Source organism: Larus michahellis, chromosome 1 (genome assembly GCF_964199755.1).
Source record: "Larus michahellis chromosome 1, bLarMic1.1, whole genome shotgun sequence".
NCBI lineage: Eukaryota > Metazoa > Chordata > Aves > Charadriiformes > Laridae > Larus > Larus michahellis.
In genome coordinates this window covers 210,967,131-210,987,249 of record NC_133896.1, presented here as the reverse complement: position 1 = coordinate 210,987,249, position 20,119 = coordinate 210,967,131, and the positions used below count along the sequence as shown (strand labels likewise).

The following is a 20,119-nucleotide window of genomic DNA, read 5'->3' as shown; positions in this document are numbered from 1 at the left end:
CTACAATAAACTCCTTGTTAGGGAAAAAGAATGAGACTTAAGAATATTCAGACTCATAGAGAACATATTGTAGTCATGACTTCTTTCTTCATTCCCTGTGTTCAGTGAAGCACTGAATTACCTTGAAACATGTTATAAACATGGCGTTGCAGTAATAAAAAGAAAATTAAACTCCCTGCTAAACAATATTTCACAGTACGGGAGAGTAAAAATTAATAGGAAGCTAAATATTTTGATCATTTGTAATTAATAAAGAAGTTACACGATAGCACTGATGTAAAACAGTTCTGTGAAGAAAAGTTTAAATAATTGGAGACAAGATTGTACAGGTTAAGATTTCAAACTCATACATTCAGTCTTTGGCAAAATTTAAAGTTATTTTCGTTCTGCAAAATAGAAAGGCATCCCATTATATATAGCTACATTCTCACCTAAAATTTCCTTTTCAATATGATGTTTAGTGTTGGAGGTAGCATTCATGTGTATGTAAATATATATATTATATTTTGTATGTACATATTTTTTTATATATATATGCACAAACACACAGAATATAGAGTTTCAAACACTGTTGAAGGTTTTGCTGAAACAAATATTTGCAAACCAGGATCCAGACTATTCTGCACCTTTAGGTCTCATAATTTCCCCAAAAATTGGTCAGAGCAATTTTTGCTTATGCTTCTACTCTTCTTAAGTGAGAAAAAGTAAGGGTTTTTTCCCATTTTCTCAGGAATTACACTTGCTGTACATGAGGAACTGAGAAATTTCATTTATGAGAATTTAAGTAAGAGACAATAGAACTACGCAGGTAATTGCAGGGTTTTGATTTCATAGCCATTGAAGACCAATGTTAAACCAAAACAGGGGGAGAGAAACCTGGGAGGGCTAACCTTCCGCACAACACAGATCTCAGCCACGTTACTGAATATCATTGAAACTATGATTCTAATTAATCTGATGAAACAGATACATTGAGCCTTTGATTTCCTAAATGAAAAGCTATTTAGCTAAATAAATACATACACAGATTTCAAAAAAAAATGTGCAAATTCCATGTGTCCTGTATATACACATCAGCCAGCCCGTCTTTTTAAGATTGGGCTTTCCCTATACTGTCTGTTCTCTGCTCCCAAACAGGGAACTACCTCAAGATTTTCTCAGAAAACTAGAATTAAATTGTCAACCATCAAATGTATGCAGATAAACCAAGCAACTGATGTTGGTTGAGTTAAACTCTGGGGTGTGTTTTATTTTATTGTGAGCGTAAACCATGTTTTCTCTGTTTTAATTTTCAGTTCTGTTTCCATGGTAATTATGGCACTGGAGAAAGGGCAAAAAGACTTTTTTTTTTATATAGCGAAAAAATAGAAAACATAGTGTTTGTGCGAAGGGGTGTGCGTTTGTGTTTTAAACAGTAATTTTCAGAAGCTGTACTTTTTGTTTTTTCTGTTTGCATTCAGAAACTTGAAAAGGCTTGCACAATGAAAAGAAAAGTCTTCAACCAAGTATATTCTATAATATTTTTCAGGCATGTCTCACAATAAGCACTAGAATCCTAAGCATGGGGCACAGTCATTAGTTAGTTAGGAGACCTCTAGAGAAAATACAGGAAATTGCAGGAAATTGTATTGGCAGTTTAGAAAGAGGCATGCTTTCTTCCTTTTTGTAGCATACAGTGAATTTCTAAATATTACAAAGATATGCAGGAGTGGCATCTTTTCGCTAAAAAAGACTGGCCACATCCTACCTGTAACCACTTTAATGAATTACTGTTCTCAGTAATTTACTTCTAATTGCCATTTACATAAGCTTTCCCCACCCTCAGGATTTCAATCCTTTATTTAGACCTTGGCCACATACAGCTGATTTAAATTTTGGCATGGTTGAAGAGGGCTTTCTCTGATGAAGCTGATGTGTTTAGCCTGTTTCGTCCAAAATTAAAGCATGGGAGTTCCCAGATGAAAGGCTATTTACTTACCATAAAAATATACACAAAATAGGTTAACTGGTCAAGCCAACGCGCGCTGTCATCATGTGGCCAAAGTGAGGGGTTAAAGGCTAGGACTGAACGCCTGTTACGGCAGCTGGGCATCTCGTAAAGGATCTGTGTTGACGGTGGCGTATCTGTCTTAAGGAGTTTTTCATTACCCTTTGGAGGTAACACACCCTTAGTCACACTCACCGCTGTATGGGTTATTGCAATAGATAAACTGGAAGCAGTGAAAAAAAATCTCTTCAGGAAAATACTTTTAAACCATTTTTAAAATCAAGCCAGCAGTTACACTTGCAAGGTAAAAGCAAGGACACGAATTCTGAAGACATTCTGTTCTTTAAAGACCTATTGTTTTCTTTCTCAAGACGAGGTACGTCAACCAGCGCAAGCTGTGTAAGGAGTTTGTTTTGCACCACTGAAGTCATTGATCGCATAGGGCCCAGGCTGATTTTATATGAGTCTGGAAAAATCAATCCTGTCTGTATAAACTCCCTTTGCGAGGACTTTCGCTTCCTGTCCCAGATGTCGCCATGTCAACAGTGATATTATTTTTGTGAAGTATATGTATATGTTAAATACCCGCTGAAAGCATCAGTTATTCAGCCGCAGTTATAGTGTATTTGCATTGCCAGTGTTAACAAATGGACAGTTATTTACAAATTTACAGATATTTGCCTACCTTTGAGTTTGTATTCAAAGTAGAACTCTGTTCTTAGATATTATTTTGCATTGAACTAGCAGAAATTTAGACCCCAACTGTGAAATCTGTCTGAAATGAAGGCATGGTATCCATATCAAAGCACCTAAATGTAGGTGTCCTGTTTTTCCAAGATAGCAGACAGCCCCAGCAATCCTATGGATTACAGTAGGAAGTGGAGTTCCTTTAAAAAAATCAGTCCTTTTGGGGGAAGGGAGGGGGGGGGTGTATCTGTTTTTACTGTCTAAAAGCTACCATAACTGTAGGCACCCAAGTCTGAGAATTCTGGTCTTGGTGAAGTAAGCTATAACATAACAGTAACAACTGTTATTAAATGCATAGAGAAGCAGTTCTGGGAAGAAAAAAAAAAAAAGGAACACAGATCACATAGACTTTACTGTGGGTTTACAGAGGAAATTACTTCCAAAAAGGTCAGAACACAAGATGAAAAAAAACTCTGCGATTTTATTATTCATGCCATCTATCTTCAATTGTGGCAGTTTTTTTTCACTGCGCCCTTCATCCAAACAATAGGTGGAATGGATTTTAAAATAGGGGGGAAAAAAGGAGAAAAGGTATTTTCCTGTGCCCAAAGAGCAGAATGTATTTATTTAAAGTAAAGCATAAAAGAAAGGAGAAAACTCTGCCCCCATAAAGGCAAACATTTTTAGGTGATTTAGAAAACTGGAAGGTTTCGTGAATATTCTCAGAGAGTTTTATGTTAGAATGTATAATAATAATATTATAGTAATAATATTATGGCATCATGCTTATAATTTGCTTTCCTGTAGCATTCAGAGTATCTTAATCACTACTTCTTTTATAATCAGAGAAAAATATGTTCTTCATTAGTTCTTTGAGTTGTTCTGCACAGTCCATTTATGGAGTACTGAGTTTCATGTTTCAGGGCGTATGTACAAGCAGGATCCATTAGGACCGCACAGCCACACTCTCCCAACACCAAATATTTAAATTAAGATTAGAAAATTATAGTGTGATCTTTCTGCAGAAAACACTGTCCATTCCCTGTGCTTGGCAAATTCTTCTTTTTTATTAAAAAAAACCAAAAAGCTATTTTCCTTGGATCTTACCAGCACATAGTCTTGGATATTTATGGCAATTATATTTTAATGGCAGGGAACTTGATCTTTAAAAGCTTTTATAGCTGCATTTCAAATTAGTAAAGTGTTTTAGGATATTTTCAGTGATAGGATCTTTTCAAACAGCTGTCACGGTTAAGAACAGTAGTTACCTCCCAAGACTAAAATTTCAATTTTGTCATAAGCACAGACCTCAGTACAATGGAAATTTTTACCTCGGTCAGAAATATTGTAGCAGAAATGTGATAAAATCTGAAATAATTTAAAAAATTTTTTGCATGTTTTAGTATACAATAGAAGTAAAGATGCATTTGAAAATCAGTCTAATTCAGCAGACATCTGGGCAAGCTCATTTCAAAATTCCCTGCTCTTAACATTATGGTTTCAGAACTGTTCGGTTAACTGTCAGGAAAAGAAGATATTCTGAATGGGTAGAAAATAGCTTGCTTTTTTTTTTTAAGTTGCTGTTAAGCATTATAGTTTTTGCTTTACACAACTACAAATACGTGCTTTCACGTCCATTCTGATCACTGTAAGTGGGATACAAGAACTATGGAACATCATAATAAAATACTTTAAAATTCTTTTGTAAGCTTGAAGATTTCACTTAGTGTTACAAAAGCACGTTCTTGTACAATTTTTTAAAAAGTGTATTTTAAAAATTTAAAAATAATAAAAGTGTATTTGTAAAAATTTGCTAAGTAATCAAAATTGCACAAACAAATAAAACAAAAAAACCTCCTTGGCTCTGCTGTCGTAGCTTAGAGTTTGAACTGGTTTTCATACTTCGATTTTTTTTTCTCTTTTAGAACTTTCCAAAAGAAAGAAGCATGGGAAATTGAATGGCAACAGAGTGCTGTGTTCCCAGCCAGTGCCTACCACAGAAACTGTAGTCCTACTTTCTATGGCCCAGGCAATATCGCTGGTTCAGAAAGTGATAGCACTCCATCTTCTCGTACACTTCCCAGAGGTCATGAGAAGAAAACAGACGATCAGTCTCCATTAGCCCCAGGGGCGTATCCTGTGGGCTTTGGCGGGCCGTTTCCTGAAAAGGGCAGAACAGGCAGCTTACTGAGCCCTACTTACACTGCAAAAGAAATCAAATTATCAGTAAGTAACTATTTTCCTATAACATATATTCTCAAAGATCCATCTGTGGACCAACTGCAGCCTCGGAGGAGCCAAAAATTAGATCACCCCTGGTGTCATTATTATTTATACAGTGCCAGCCCAGCAAAAATGGAAATACCTTATCCTCACATAAATGCAGTTTTTCTGGAGATTAAACATCCCCTACTGGGCCATACCTCTGTTCTAATAACAATGGTGATAATTACCTGCCGTTATGTGATTGTGGGAGAGATTTCTACATTTTAGCTCATTGCCTTCTATATTGGGGCACTCTGCTTCTTATTGCCTTCTGCAAGGGCACTCTGCTTTAAGTGTATTTCTATAATGCCTGCAAACTTACTGCCTTAAGTGCTCTTAGAACAAATCAAGTTTCTACAGCGTTTGTTTGATGGATGAAATTAGAGGAATTGCAACAACTATTTTCTATGTGTTAGCTATTGTATTTGAAAAGGAACAGAAACGATAACTGCTGTAATCCCTATTTTTCTTGAAATGAAAGAGTAATAATGCAGCATTCTTTCTTTCAGTCTCCGTAGGCTGGAGATTACCAACCTCCATGACAAAGTGGGATAAATCCCACTTTGCCTAGGGCAACTTCTTAGGAAAAACTTTCCATACTTCTTTGACTTTAGATCTCTCTCTAAATTTGCGCTTTATCCTCTTTCTTAGTATCTTCTATTCTTCCTTAGGCCTCCACTACAGGCCACTATTTGTTTCCAATTGAAAACTTAGCACTTATTTTCCAGACCTCAAACCGTGCAACCACACCATCATTAAATAATGGAACTAAGAGATTAGTGAGGAGCGGACTGTAGCCATCTCTCTGTCCAGCTGCGATTCATGCATCTGTGTACCCAGGAGACCCTGAAGGTCTCCTTCAGGTGCAGGTGTGTGGCTGAGCCTGTAGAGGGAGAAGAGGGAAGACTTCAGCATTTACTGGGGGGAACCAATAGGCAATTTTCTTGCCACTTAAGTAGAAGTGAACATCATGACACCAACAATCATCTTCAATCAGTTTGTGGTGGTCCCCAGTTCTGCTGTCCACTTCAGAAATGGGCACACATCCTTTCCTACTGGAAACGTGGCGGCTGGAAGACTGTCTCCATAGTCCAGGATCTCACTGTTGATAAGGGAGCGCCATAGTGCTGGCCTGCCCGGGAAGCTGGGGTTGCAGTGCAGCCCTTCACTGACCGTGGTCCCGGCAGCTGTGCCCCAGTAGTCAGAGAACAGTGAGAACCACCCAGTCCTGGCTGTTTGACCTCACTTGCATGTTTAGATTCTTAGGCTTCACAGGAATTTTAAGTAAATGGCTTTTGATTTCTTACGGCTTGAGAGCTTTCCTCTTTAAACTGATGATTGTAGACAGAATTGTTTGGACTTTTTTAGGAGAGTTTGGTATACACCAGTTCTCCTCCTCTCTTCTGTCAGAAGTGTCAGACAGAGACACCAGATCACAAAGCTTCTGTTCCCAGCCAGCCCAAAGAAAATGTCCATTCTGAGACACTTTTGCAAGCTGCAAGGAAACTATTTCCCAGCTGGCACTCAGGACAGGGTTGATGCCAAGACAGTTGACTAGATTATAAGGAAAACACTTTCCAGCTGGTGTGTGGGCAAAGTACATAATTAAACTATTAAGCAAGGGATATTTCTCATACAGTGTCTAAGTCCAGATCAGTGTCTTTGAAGCAGGTACAAGTTCAGAAGATCGCCAAAATTAAATCATCGCTCAGACTGACATGGGGTACCACAGCTTTAGTGCAGAGATGACTCAACAATCTGTTACTCTAGAGCGCTGTGTTCAAATGGAAAGCCATTGCATCAAGGAGAAAGAGGAAAAAAGCACACAATATATTGTAAACTAGAGTTCTTTGACAGAGTTTTCGGGAATGATGTTTCACCTAAGTGAAATCTCCAGTATGTTCAAAATTTCTGAAGATGTTATAAGGGACCATTTTTCTGAAGAATATTTGTAGCACCAACTGAAAACATCAGAATTGCAGGTGATGTCCTGATACGTACCAAAATTACTCTGTTGGTATTTAGGGAAGAGAGAAAATAGTCTCTAGGGCTTTAGACAAAGACTTACATCTCTCCTCCCAGTAGAGAGTCTTCAGACAACCTTAGTGAAGGTTCCCTTTCACATTCCTACTTAGAGGTTACACGTGTAGAGAAAGTCACTACTGCCTTTAAGTAACTAGAAAGTTCAGCTGGGATTCACTGGAAATTCCCCAAACCCCCCAAATTCTTGTTTCAAGGCTTTCCAAATCTACGGAAATATTTTTCTCTGGAGAGTGCTTTGGGGTGTGCTCTCTTTCTGAAATAAACCACTTCAGAAAATAGTTGCCTGATCCATTCCTGGTCTCTGGGAAAACTATCCCATAGAACAGTCCAATGTCCAGCTTCAAGAAAAATAAATATTTTTTTTTAAATGGGCAATAAAATTATTTGCCCCTTCAGAATAGTACGTTTCTACACAATTTCGCCATTTCAGGTGGAGCAAGCAGTTTTGTATGTTGTACTTCACAATCTGCATCTTTAACTTTACCTTCTCTTGTTTCTCTTCCGATGATGGACAGACATTGTCTGGTTTTGCTTTCAAGACTTGGAAAGACAAGAAAAACTTAAGCTGTAGCAAGGGAAATTTAAATTAAGCATCAGGAAACTTTCTAACGTTAAGGATGGGAAATTGCTTAATAAATAGATTGCAATGGAAAGTTGTGGAAATTCTACCACTGGACATTATTAGGAATGATTTTGACAGTCTTGAGCCTACCCTGAGACATTCTGTGGTCCATGCCTCTCTTAGGTATTGCTATTACCTAGCTGGTTAGGTACTTAGGCCCTCTAAAATCCTTCCTATATGGCTTGGCAATTTCTAGGCTTCTCAATTTTGATTGTCATATATGAGCAGAAGTGTGTTGAAGACAGGCATCTGTACCTGCTGCCTGAGATGTATTGCAGTGTCGGGTTAGAGGAAAATACCCCGAAAAGCCCCCCAAAGTCACAGAGAGACTAAAATTAGCAAGGCCAATTTTCTAGTCTTGGCGTTACAAGAATTTTCCTGGAAAGCAGAAGGGGCTAAACATGAGAAGACTTTAACACTGTGGGACTTGACCACTCATGATTTGACCACTAAATGTTAGAATATCCCAAGTGTGAAAGGCTTCTTGCTGCCCTGATGAAGGTGCAGCCAAGAATGCTGGGACAACTCATGGGGCAAGAAAGAGATAACTCTAGGCAAATGAATTAGGCATTCTGCGAGAGAGAATAGACCCAGCTTCCTGAAGTGCCCATAAGCACTTTGGGTAGTTCTTGCTTAAGGAGAAGACATATTTAGCACAGATTTCATATGTGGAAATACGCGCCTCTATCAGGTGCACTCCTTCATTTCAAGCAAATGATGAGGCAAAAAAGTGATTCTCGTTACGGGTCTTCCCCAAAGAAATCTGGGATCAGCTGACACTGGAGAAACGAAAAAGTAGAGTTATTGTTGCCTAACTACCCAAAATGTTAGGTTGAAAGCTTACCAATGAACCTATTTCAATACAGCTCCAGTTAGAAAACCTAAAGACATAAAAGTGTTATCTGAGGAAAAGAAATTCAAAACTAGGGACCATGAATCTCATCTCAGACATGGATTAAAGCAGTTTCTTTGTGTTTTTTCTTCCTCAGGCACTGAAAGTAAAGACAATAAAGAACATAGTGAAAGAACAGACCACAGGCTTGAAAGCAAAGCTTAGTTGCTAACAAGAAATGTTGCCTTTTAGACCTGTTTATATACAACCTTCTCTCAAAGTGCATAAAAAGCAGTGCATTAGGGACCTATCTAAAATGATAGTGATGTCTGACCCTCGGGTAAGGAGCTGTAGGGAACCATGATCTGCTTATTCTAAGTGATAAACATTCTTCTCTCAGCTCTGAGGAAATTCAGAAATGTCTCATTTGCAGTTTACAGTGTATTTCAAGAAAAAATACATCAAAGTAAGTACCAGTTGAAGCGTAGGACACTAGCATTTTAGGAAGATAGCTTGATCATGAGGCCAATATGTTTCGAATGAGAAGTCATCAATTGTAAACATTGTTCCAATGAATCTCTGAGAATCTCTCATAACTTGATATAACACTTTTGAAGAATAGCACTCATGTCAATCTGCCGTCCATAAGCAAAAGCCTGACAGGACTTTTCTCTAGGTGATGACACCTATTAAATTCGTATTTCAGATTCACATTTTCCCAGTTTCTTACACTTCTCGCTGGAAGTATTTTATTTGCTCAGTATTGAATCGGTGGTTTCAGAGCTGGTATTCAGTAAGTGAAACACATGGTGATTCTTTAAATAAAGCCTCCAAATCCAATGTCTTTTTCATAATACATAATTCTTCAAATACTTATGAAACTAGTACTGCCAACTCTATCATTGAATCCAAACATCACAGGGAGATATTCTTGTGACCTCACCCATGAAGGAATAAATGTGAATGTAGCCATGGCATTCAAAATCTTCAACAAAACCAGGCTGGATGGGGCTTTGAGCAGCCTGGTCCAGTGGGAGGTGTCCCTGCCCATGGCAGGGGGGTCGGAATTAGATGATCCTTAAGGTCCCTTCCAACCCAAACCGTTCTGTGATTCATAGGAAAACAGTGATGATTTTTGGGTGGGAGATCATGCCTATGTTTTTGAGGATGGTGATCCCCCTCCAGAGTTTCTCGAACATTGGAAGATTAACATTCTTTCTCATCTCTGCTAGTGCAGGGATTGATAGAAGAGTGTTGTGGCACAAAATGTTCCAATACCTTTGGGTTCCTTACTCCTTCATGGCAAATTATGTCACTTTTTCTTCCCTGCCCTGTTAAAACACTAATTTGGAGGGACAGAAAAGGAAGATTCTGCTTTAGCTGTGAATTTTATTTTAGGAGCCCTACCTTAGAAAGTCTGTCTCCCTCTAGAGGATGGTATTACGTTCAGAATTTATTTCCGGCTATCGCTTACTTGCTGTACTTTGAAAAGAAAAGGGGTTTGCTATAGGAAATCTCTAAATTTCATCTCCAGGTCTGCTGCAAAGAGTTTGACCAGAATAGTCCTTCAAAGCATTTCTCTAGGTATTATCTTTTGGCCTGAAAGGCTGCTAAAGGGCAGTTTTAAACCAGGCTTAAAGCAAAGACCAAATCTGCCTCCAGCTGCCGTGGAAATAGGGAATACCCCGTTCTGATACAATGGAGCCTAGAATCAAAATTTACAGGTGTAATAGAATTGGCCTTTTCCACAAAACATTTGAATATTTACATCGTTTGAAGCCATTCCTACTTGATGTGCTGACAGATAAACTCTCATTTTTACATTCTAGGAAAAACAAAACCAGAGATTCTAGACTAATAATCAGTTATTAAAACTATTTAACATGTTTTAATTAAGATCATAAATGTCAGTCATCTTTCTCAATATATGATCATATAAAGAGAGAAAATTATCTTTCTTTTATACAGTATTAGAGCTCCTATACTAAGTTTTTTCTCAGTTGACTTAAAAATTCATGTCATATAATTGTATTTATCTATACAAATAAACATTGAATTTATTTAAACAAGCATAATATCTTCAGGCAAAGAAAAAATAGCTCATATTTATTTTGATAAAGGCATTCCAATGAGTGCATATTAAGTACTAGCAAAAAGAATTAACAAAAATGGCTACTTAAAAATTTAGAACTTGTTCCAGCAAAGACTCGCTCATGTCCTTTGCTTTCTACAACTCCGCATCCCACGACAACCATTTTAAGACCGATTTCGGTATGGTTTATGTCTCAGTCTACGAAATGCTTTTTAAATGGAAAGAAGATTTTTCAGTGAACTACTTGCAGCGAATAAAATTTAGTACATTTTCCAGAATATCAGGGCTTGAAGCTGATAGTACTGAAATGAGCATAGGTTTTCTTCTTTTTCTCAGAAAGCATCACATCACAGAAGCAGAGAGCTAAATTACAGGAGGCAATCAGCAGTACTCATCTAGTTATATTCTGTAATTCCAAAAAACAGATTATTGTCCTCTGTCCTGGTCTAAATTACACAAGTGACGAACATAACCTCTAGCTGATCCAAAGACTTTAGAGATTGCGAAGCAGCTTAATTCTGTCTAATGGGATATTTAAATTTTTCATGGCAAATCTACATCCTAATGCTGTGAATATCACAGGTCGTCAAACATCATGTTCGCATTATGTCATTTCGGCACCAGAATGGCTTTAAAAATCTATGCTCAAATTCGTGTTCTTTTGGAGAGACATAAAGCATTATAGCACTATTAGCTGCTATAGGCTAAGATGTTTTTCAAATCTAAAATTTGATAATGCAAACATGTCGTAGTACTTGCTGCTTTTACCGACTGTGATGTTCTGTTCATTGCTTAGTATCCCCCTGAGAGGTCCCTCCTTGCAACAACAGAGAAGTTCCTTCAAGAGGAAGAGAAACACACGAGAGAGTTTGAAGACCGCTTAAACTCGCACCTTGAAGAACTGCAAAGACATTCTGAAAATACCCTAAAAAAATATGCCAGGACACAGCAAAGCAGGCATACTTAAGCCCCTCACCCGACTAAGGAAATAAAAGCAAGTAATCACCCATGAGTTTCTTAGAACTAAAATCTGCAACTAGTTGCTTAATGCGTTTAGGCACATTGCCAACAGCATGTATTTTTAACGCCAAGGTTTCAGGAAGATAATCATTATCCTACCTATTTAGCTGTATTGTAAATTGACTGTATTACAAAATATTGTACTCTAAACATATTTTAAAATATACCGGTTGGTTTCGCATAGTTAAATTGTGTGCAGCAGAGACCCTGTTGCAGCACTATAAATTAAGTAAGATAAATACTTTCAATTCTGTGATGTACAGAGGGCTAATAACTGGAATTATTCCCTTGAAAATATAATCAGCCAAGAGAAATTCTCTAGATTGCACAGAACAAGAACAACAGGGGCCTTTAGCCATGTCACAGCTCCCAGCGTAAAGCGCTTATCTGTGCTCTGCTTATTCTTGCCCATAGAAATAGCCCTTGGGACTCCTGAAATGAGAAGTTTGAGCTCGCTCTTTCTTACGCTTTAAGCCATGCAGGTCAGTGAGGGGAACATAAATAGACAAAGCACATATTTGGAAGCCACCCGTGTTGCCTCTTTTGCCAGACCTATAGATTTCACCTGGGGCAGAGCCTGATCCCAGGTGCTTTACGTGCTTTACATTAATACTTTATAATTTTAAAATTCTGTCTTCGAAAGCCCCTGTTTTGGTACTGCTGTTTAGATACGCTGCTGGCTCATTGTGTAACTACATTGGAATAGGGGAAAAAAACCTTTAACTTCAAACAGCTTGTTTTAGGTAAGGGCCTAAATTCTTTATATTTTTCTATAACATAGGAAAACGTTATAAAACCGAGCAGAGTTAATTCAACTCCATGTGCCAAAAAACTGCCTAATGCTGAGATTCCTTTTATTTGCAATTCATACTGAATTCTATTGCTGTGCAAGCGAAACAGAAATTACAGACAGTGTTGATGAACCACCAATTTCAGTGAAAGAGATACTGAAGAACTGCTTTCCAGCATATACTGCTGCCAGCTTCCTGGAAAAATCTGGATAAAAATAATACCAGACTGTCAAACAGCTCCAGTTTGTGAGTAAATGAAGTCTCATTAATATTCAAGACCACAGCAAAAATGTAAATTGTTTTCGGAAGCTATATTTCAATTAAGACAAAATACACTACATCACACTTACACAAAATACGAAGATTTTAAATACCGGTTTGGCTTGGTTTGCAATAAAATGAGTAATGAAAATGAGGAAATCAAAGAACCTTTTACAGGAAAATTCAGGAAAATTACTAGACTCAGCTGGAGGAACGAGGACTGAAAGAAAAGATGATGGAAGGCCATCTGAACAAACTAAATATATAAGCATCCTCAACTTAAGGGGAGATGCATCTAGGAGTTTTAAAAGAATGAATGAAGAAATTTGAGGAGCCTCTAGAAATGAAGCTAAATTTTAAGCTGGGAAAGATCTGTAGAAGCAGAAAGATGGCAAAATGTTGTCTTTCAGAAGGGCAAGAGAAGAAGAATGTGGGATGTTAGCCAGTTAGCCAGACTCTTTTGCCGCTGTAAGATTTAAACATACAACAAGACAGTTGTGCACCAGTTCTTCAAAGAGACGTTGTGTGTCTGAATCCAGTCCAGGCCTGAGGAACCCTCTCATGATACAGATCTGTGTGATGATACGCAATGAATGAATGAAATTATAAAAAAATTAATAAGGTTTTTTTCTAAAGCTTTTGAAGATCTGGCTGGGCTTTGGCTAACGAAATAAGGGAGTTAGTTTCAGCCTGGCATTTGTGCAATGCCATATAAGAAACTCCCCGTGAAAAGCACTGAAAACTGCAAAGCACCCGTATCTGAACAGCCTACTTATTTACTGGTATTTCCTGCGCACAGCATATTATGCCCCAAATGTGCTGAGACTATGGATCAAAGTGCCATTTATTTTCAAGACATACTTACCTGAAAGGTCATCCTTCTCTTTTCCAGCCAAAATCGGCAAAGGTTCCTCATCTGATGATCCCCAATTCAAACAAGAGCCCGTTGCTGCCAGAGAGCAGGCAGAGCCACCCCGCTGGTTCTCAGTACTTTTACAACGATTTTAAAAAGTAGAAACTTGATTGAACTGGTGAGAGGTGTCCAAAGGAAAACACATATTCCTGGTGTTATCATGCCAAAAATAGTGTGTACAATACGTACCACACTTCAAGTCATTTGGAAAACGTTTTAGAGAGTGATGGACAGCAGAAATACTAAAGACTGAGGAATGATACACCTTATGAACAGGGGTTGGAGATGTATGTATATTGTCAAAAAAGGAATAATCAGAAGGGTCCAAGGCTTTAAGTGTCTGAAAGCACCAATAAAAATGGAAAAAAATGAATTATTAATCATAAGTTCATTTGACAGGACAAGGTGCAATGTTTGGGAGCTATGGATTACCCAAAACATACCAAAAATTTCAGTTCTACTTTGTGAATAGCTGGGCAACGGAAAATTCTTGTAAGCTGCTGGACTTTTGCGGTTTTTCAAAGCTTCACCAAAAAGCATTTTTTTGGCTCCCAGTTGAAAGACTTGTTTTACATAAAAAGAACAACGATTCAGGCTGCCACCAGCTTTTCTCGTTGGAGGAAAAACAAAGGTCATGTACACACAGCTGCCAACACGTTTCATTAAGATATAATTTGGAAATAGTTGGTGGTAGAAGAGCTGCCAGCCCGTTGCTGACCAAGTCACTTCCCCAGTCTTACTCTGATGGGGCTGTCGGGGAAACAACAGTCCCTGGACAGAAACCTTTAAAAGTGGCTCACATGGAAGTTGGGTATTTAGCGCATTTTCTTACTACCATTTCTTCCTCTCTTCTTTTTCGTATGGGAAATTTAGGAGTATAGGAATGGGAGAGTGTCAGCTGGTGGGTACACTGATCCCTGCAGAAAGGAATGCAAACAGCAGCAGCAACACACGGTGCCAAGCGAACACAAAACTGGACAAACTTTATGAAGAATCACAGGCATGGCATCTCTGATGGGTTGACTCAAACAATGACTTGAGCTTGCCCAGTCAAAGGCTAATGAATCTCTGCTCTGATCAGAGATACTACAGAAAGCGCCTAAACCCCGTGGTCTGGGTTTATCATAGTGCAGCTGGTGATAATTCCTGATTTAACAGTGGTGCAGTAGAGCACAGAATCAAGCCCACCACCACTTAATGATTCAAAACCAGACTATACACTGCAAGTGGGGATGAGAAGTCATAGAATCACAGACTGGTTCAAGTTGGAAGGGACCTTAAAGACCATCTAGTTCCAAGCCCCCTGCCATGGGCAGGGACACCTCCCACCAGACCAGGCTGCTCAAAGCCCCATCCAGCCTGGCCTTGAACACCTCCAGGGATGGGGCAGCCACAGCTGCTCTGGGCAACCCGTGCCAGTGCCTCACCGCCCTCACAATGAAGAATTTCTTCCTAATATCTAATCTCCATCTCCCCTCTTCCAATTTAAAACCGTTACCCCTCTTCCTATCACTACAGTCCCTGATAAAGAGTCCCTCCCCATCTCTCCTGTAGTCATCAACAGAGACTGTCTAATGAGATGAGCCCCAGGTGACTGGACATCTATGGTACGTCAGGCCAGTTACCAAAGTTTTATTTCCACGGGCAGCTCAGGTACATGGAGCTCCATTCCATCCTGCTGATTTCTGCTTGTGGCTCTCTCAGAGACCAGACAGCTGGAAGGAAGGAGAGGACACTGGGAGAAGGTCCTTACCCTGTATCACACAGACAATGGGATTACGTTCCTGTCTGGCTTTACAACCAACAGCAGCCAATTACACCATTCACATTCATAGAATGATAGAATTGTCTAGGTTGCAAGGGACCTTTAAAATCATCAAGTCCATCAACCGAACACTGCCAAGTTACCACTCAACCATGTCCCTCAGCACCACGTCTACATGTCTTTTAAACACCTCCAGAGATGGTGACTCAACCACTTCCCTGGGCAGCCTGTTCCAGTGCTAGACAACCCTTTCAGTGAAGAAATTTTTCCCAATATCCAGTCTAAACCTCTCCTGGTGCAACTTGAGGCCATTTCCTCTTGTCCTATCGCCTGTTACTTACTGACCCCCACCTCGCTACACCCTTCTTTCAAGTAGTTCATAGAATCACAGAATCTTCATGGTTGGAAAGGACCCTTAAGATCATCGAGTCCAACCATACACACACAAAAAAACCCCTACAATCTCTGCCACTAGAGCATGCCCTGAAGTGCCACATCTAGACGGGTCTTAAATACCTCTAGGGATGGTGACTCAACCACCTCCCTGGGCAGGCTGTTCCAGTGCCTGACCACTCTTGCAGTAAAGTAATTCTTCCTACTATCTAATCTAAACCTCCCCTGCCACAGCTTCAGACCATTTCCTCTGGTCCTGTCATTATTCACCTGGGAGAAGAGGCCAACACCCACCTCTCTCCAACCTCCTTTCAGGTAGTCGTAGAGGGCAATGAGGTCTCCCCTCAGCCTCCTCTTCTCCAAGCTAAACATGCCCAGCTCCCTCAGCCTGTCCTCATATGACCTGGTCTCCAGACCCCTCACCAGCCTGGTAGCTCTCCTCTGGACACGCTCCAGCACTTCCATGTCCCTCTTGTACGGAGGGGCCCAGAACTGAACACAGTACTCGAGGTGAGGCCTCACCAGCGCCGAGTACAGAGGCACGGTCACTTCCCTGCTCCTGCTGGCCACGCTATTCCTGATACAAGCCAGAATGCTGTTGGCCTTCTTGGCCACCTGGGCACACTGCTGGCTCATGTTAAGCTGGCCGGCCACCAGCACCCCCAGGTCCTTTTCTGTGGGGCAGCTTTCCAGCCACTCTTCCCCAAGCCAGTAGCATTGCTTGAGGTTGTTGTGACCGAAATGCAGGACCCGGCCCTTGGCCTTATTAAACCTCATACAGTTGGCCTTGGCCCATCGATCCAGCCTGTCCAGGTCCCCCTGTAGAGCCTTCCTACCCTCAAGCAGATCAACACTCCCACCTAGCTTGGTGTCATCTGCAAACTTACTGAGGGTGCACTCAATCCCCTCATCCAGATCATTGATAAAGATATTAAACAAAACTGGCCCCAAAACTGAGCCCTGAGGGACACCACTGGTGACCGGCCGCCAAGAGGATTTCACCCCATTCATCACAACTCTCTGGGCACGGCCATCCAGCCAGTTTTTAACCCAGCCAAGAGTACACTTGTCTATGCCACGATTCACCAGCTTCTCGGGGAGAATGCTGTGGGGGATGGTGTCAAAGGCCTTACCAAAGTCCAGACAGACAACACTGTAGAGAGCGATAAGGTAACTTTTTTTTTACTTTTTATTTATTTAATTCTATGCAAAAGAGCTATCCACTAGATTTTAAGCCGAACGCTTTGTGCCAGAGAAGTTTTTTTTTCTCCTCAGACATCAGTCTGATGAGAAAGTGCCGGGTTAAAGGTTGTTCATAGCAGAGCTTGTTTGAATTGGCCAAATCAATGTTGAACCGTGTGTTGCTTTTTCTCACTGTAGGGTTCAGATCTCAAAGTTCACTGTGTCCAAGTTACTATTTAATCACAGGGACACCTTCAAATCCATAAATAGGCTGTAATTTAATGTGCTGCATCTAAGTTTCCACTAGTGGATTGAGCAATGCCCCCAGACAGTAATACACTGCGCTCCAGCCGCCCTTCCTCAGCCAACAAACCGATGGGTTTGTTCCTCTAATCTGCTCTTACCCAAACCGCGACGGGCTTTGGAACAGACTGAGCAAGAATGAGTTTGCCCAGGTACCTTAGGAGAACATCTCTGCCTGCAAAGAACAGTCCTAAGTCGTTCCATCGCTGAACTTCCTGCGACACATGTAGGAATTATTTAGAATCATTGAATCATAGAGTGGTTTGGGTTGGAAGCGACCTTGAAGACCATCTAGTTCCAACCCCCTGCCATGGACAGGGACACCTCCCACTAGACCAGGCTGCTCAAAGCCCCATCCAGCCTGGCCTTGAACACTTCCAGGGATGGGGCATCCACAGCTTCTCCGGGCAACCTGTTCCAGTGCCTCACCGCCCTCACAGTAAAGAATTTCTTCCTAATATCTAGAACTACCCTCTTTCAGTTTGAAACCGTTACCCTTCATCCTATGGCTCCACTCGCTGATAAAAAGTCCCTCCCCATCTCTCCTGTGGGCCCCTTTAGGTACTGGAAGGGGCCAGAAGGTCTCCCCAGCACCGTCGCAAGAATTGCTTTGGCTGAAGCCTGTAGACGAACCACCCGGGCACCGAACATAAATAGTCTGAAAAAAGAATGGTGCATTTTCTCTGCCGCGTGTATTTAGATGTGCCGTTTTCTGAACGTCAGGATGTGAATGAGTAAACACTTTCACGTAGATGGATTAAAACAGAAGACCAAGAGCCAATTTCTCTGAGTTCTGAAAACAGGAGTAAGTTCTTCCTTCAGAGCACAGGCAGCGTTGCCGCTTCTCGCCCTCGGTTCTGGGGAGCCGGGGCCGTGTACAGCCCAGATGGGCATTTATTTACCCAGTATTATTGCGAGAGCACTTGACACCGTTCCTTTATTTTCTTAGCACCTGGAAGACATTTATAAAACCCCATTCAAACCTTGATCTTTAAATATTTGACTCCGATTTGATTAATGCCTTGAAAAATTGGTTTTAAAAAAAATTGCTTCTATAACTTATCAGAAGGCAATGGCAGGTTTCTAATGACTTCACCTGATAATGAGCACTTTTGGAAACCGTACCGTAGGACTCTGCTGAAGAAGGGTCTCAGCATGGGTTTTCTGGTAAAATGCTTGTGATAAATCATTCAGTTTTGCCCACAAGCTGCCATATGCCGGGAAAAGGTTTGAAACCCTATTTCTAAAACATTTTTGAAGGCAACTGACAGTTGGAGTAATACAGTTAACAAACCAGAGACACCGTTACACCTTCGGCTGGGAAGTTCACAGGAGCTGACATTTGGGCAACTGCCATTAATTTACTTCCTGATTATTTCCCAGTATTTTTGACAGTTTCTGTCTACAGAGGCCTCAGACCGTTTTTCCAAATGCGCGTTCTCACGTGCAATACGAGTAAAAGGGAATTTGGGAGAAAATGTCAGAATCCAACTTCATTGTTTACTAGAGAAAATTTTTTTTTTTTTTTAAGTCAAACTGTGAAATCAATTCCAGCTTCTGCGTAAGGAACAACTCAGAACGTGTAACACTATTTTCCTCTCAATTAGCACTCAGCAAAATTGCACATTTCAGGGAACTGAAAGACATAATGTCTCTTATTAGCATTAAGCTATAGGTTCATATTCACAAACATTTGGCTCTGAAGAGATTATTACTGCGACCTGCAGAATCTGCAGATGACAAGAGACAAAGGGCGAGCGTAAGAAAAAGCAGCAGAAATGGAACATCTCATTAGAGAAGTAATCTTAAATATTATCTAACCCAACCGACCTTTTACCTATTTAGTTGTTACCAGCCAGTTAATTGCTCTTATGTGTCACAGACTCAACTCTTGCGGAAAACGAAGCGGGGGGGGGGGGGAAATATCACAAAAGGACTCTGAAGAGTTTCAGGGAAGGCTTTCCAAATTATGAAATTATGGCTTGGGCTGATGAAGAAGCGCTGCCGGTGGGACAGACGGAAAGAAACCTGCTACGCGGAGCTGGGAAGGTCACCAGGGACTTTGTCAGAGCCATCCAAAAGGATCACGGAACAAGAAGGAACAGGGAAACCTCGGTCAGGAATCTATGGAAGAGGAAGATGAGGAAGAGGAATCTGTGGAAGAGGTTAGTGGGAAGTTTGCTTCTATTCCAGACACTCCAGACGCCAAGTGCCCTGCAGAACACGCACATTTAAACGACGCACACTTTTGTTCACTTCCTGAGGCACAGATTTTATTCAAGCTGAACACCTCTCAAAAAATGGCAAACTATCAGCGCTCCATCGCAGCCATCCCCCACTGAGGGGAAAATAAAAATAGGACAAAAAGGATTTGGTGCCTGGGAGAACAGGAACAGCTGGGAGATGACACAGACTAAGCAATTACTTTTACGGATGCATCATTTCAGATCTCTCCAGCTGAAGGAAGCAGTTCTCCATAGCAAAGCACCGGTAATTTTCAGTCTCGGCACACGGCTCGGTGAGCACAGGCTCCACAGCAGCCTCCCCACTGGTCACTCGGTGGGTAAACACGCTGCTGGGCATGCCCTGAGGACCACCTTCTCGTGCGGTTTGCTGTGCGTGTCCCAACCACGCTCTTCCTTTTAGTTCTTAGCAATTTTTGTATTTCCAAACCATCTTAGTCTGCAGGGCCAGTTTAACTGTAGGCACTACCAACAGCAGCGACACAGCATCACTAGGTGTGGCCGTCCCAGCATCACTGGGTGTCCGTCTCGCTCTGAACAGGGTTCGCTGACAGCTGGCCACAGACTCACCCCACTTTGGGAACACGTGCCTGAGGGCAAAGGCTACTGCAGGGGATTGCATTTGCTTGTCTGCAGGATTTTTCAGAGAGTCATAGAATTGCCTAGGTTGGAAAGGACCTTTCAGATCATCAAGTCCAACCGTTAACCTGACATAGACAA

The 20,119-nt window shown here is 40.8% G+C and overlaps 1 protein-coding gene across 1 annotated transcript in view; it reads left to right on the top strand.

The window, feature by feature from the left end:
- DEUP1 (deuterosome assembly protein 1) overlaps nucleotides 1-11,734 on the top strand; it is a 43,750-nt gene extending 32,016 nt beyond the window's left edge. Inside the window, exons 13-14 of the mRNA XM_074572986.1 lie at nucleotides 4,600-4,900; nucleotides 11,325-11,734. Coding sequence (XP_074429087.1) covers nucleotides 4,600-4,900; nucleotides 11,325-11,495 — 472 coding nt within the window. The 3' untranslated portion in view covers nucleotides 11,496-11,734. The remainder of the gene's footprint in view (nucleotides 1-4,599; nucleotides 4,901-11,324) is intronic.
- The last annotated feature ends 8,385 nt before the right edge of the window (nucleotides 11,735-20,119 follow it).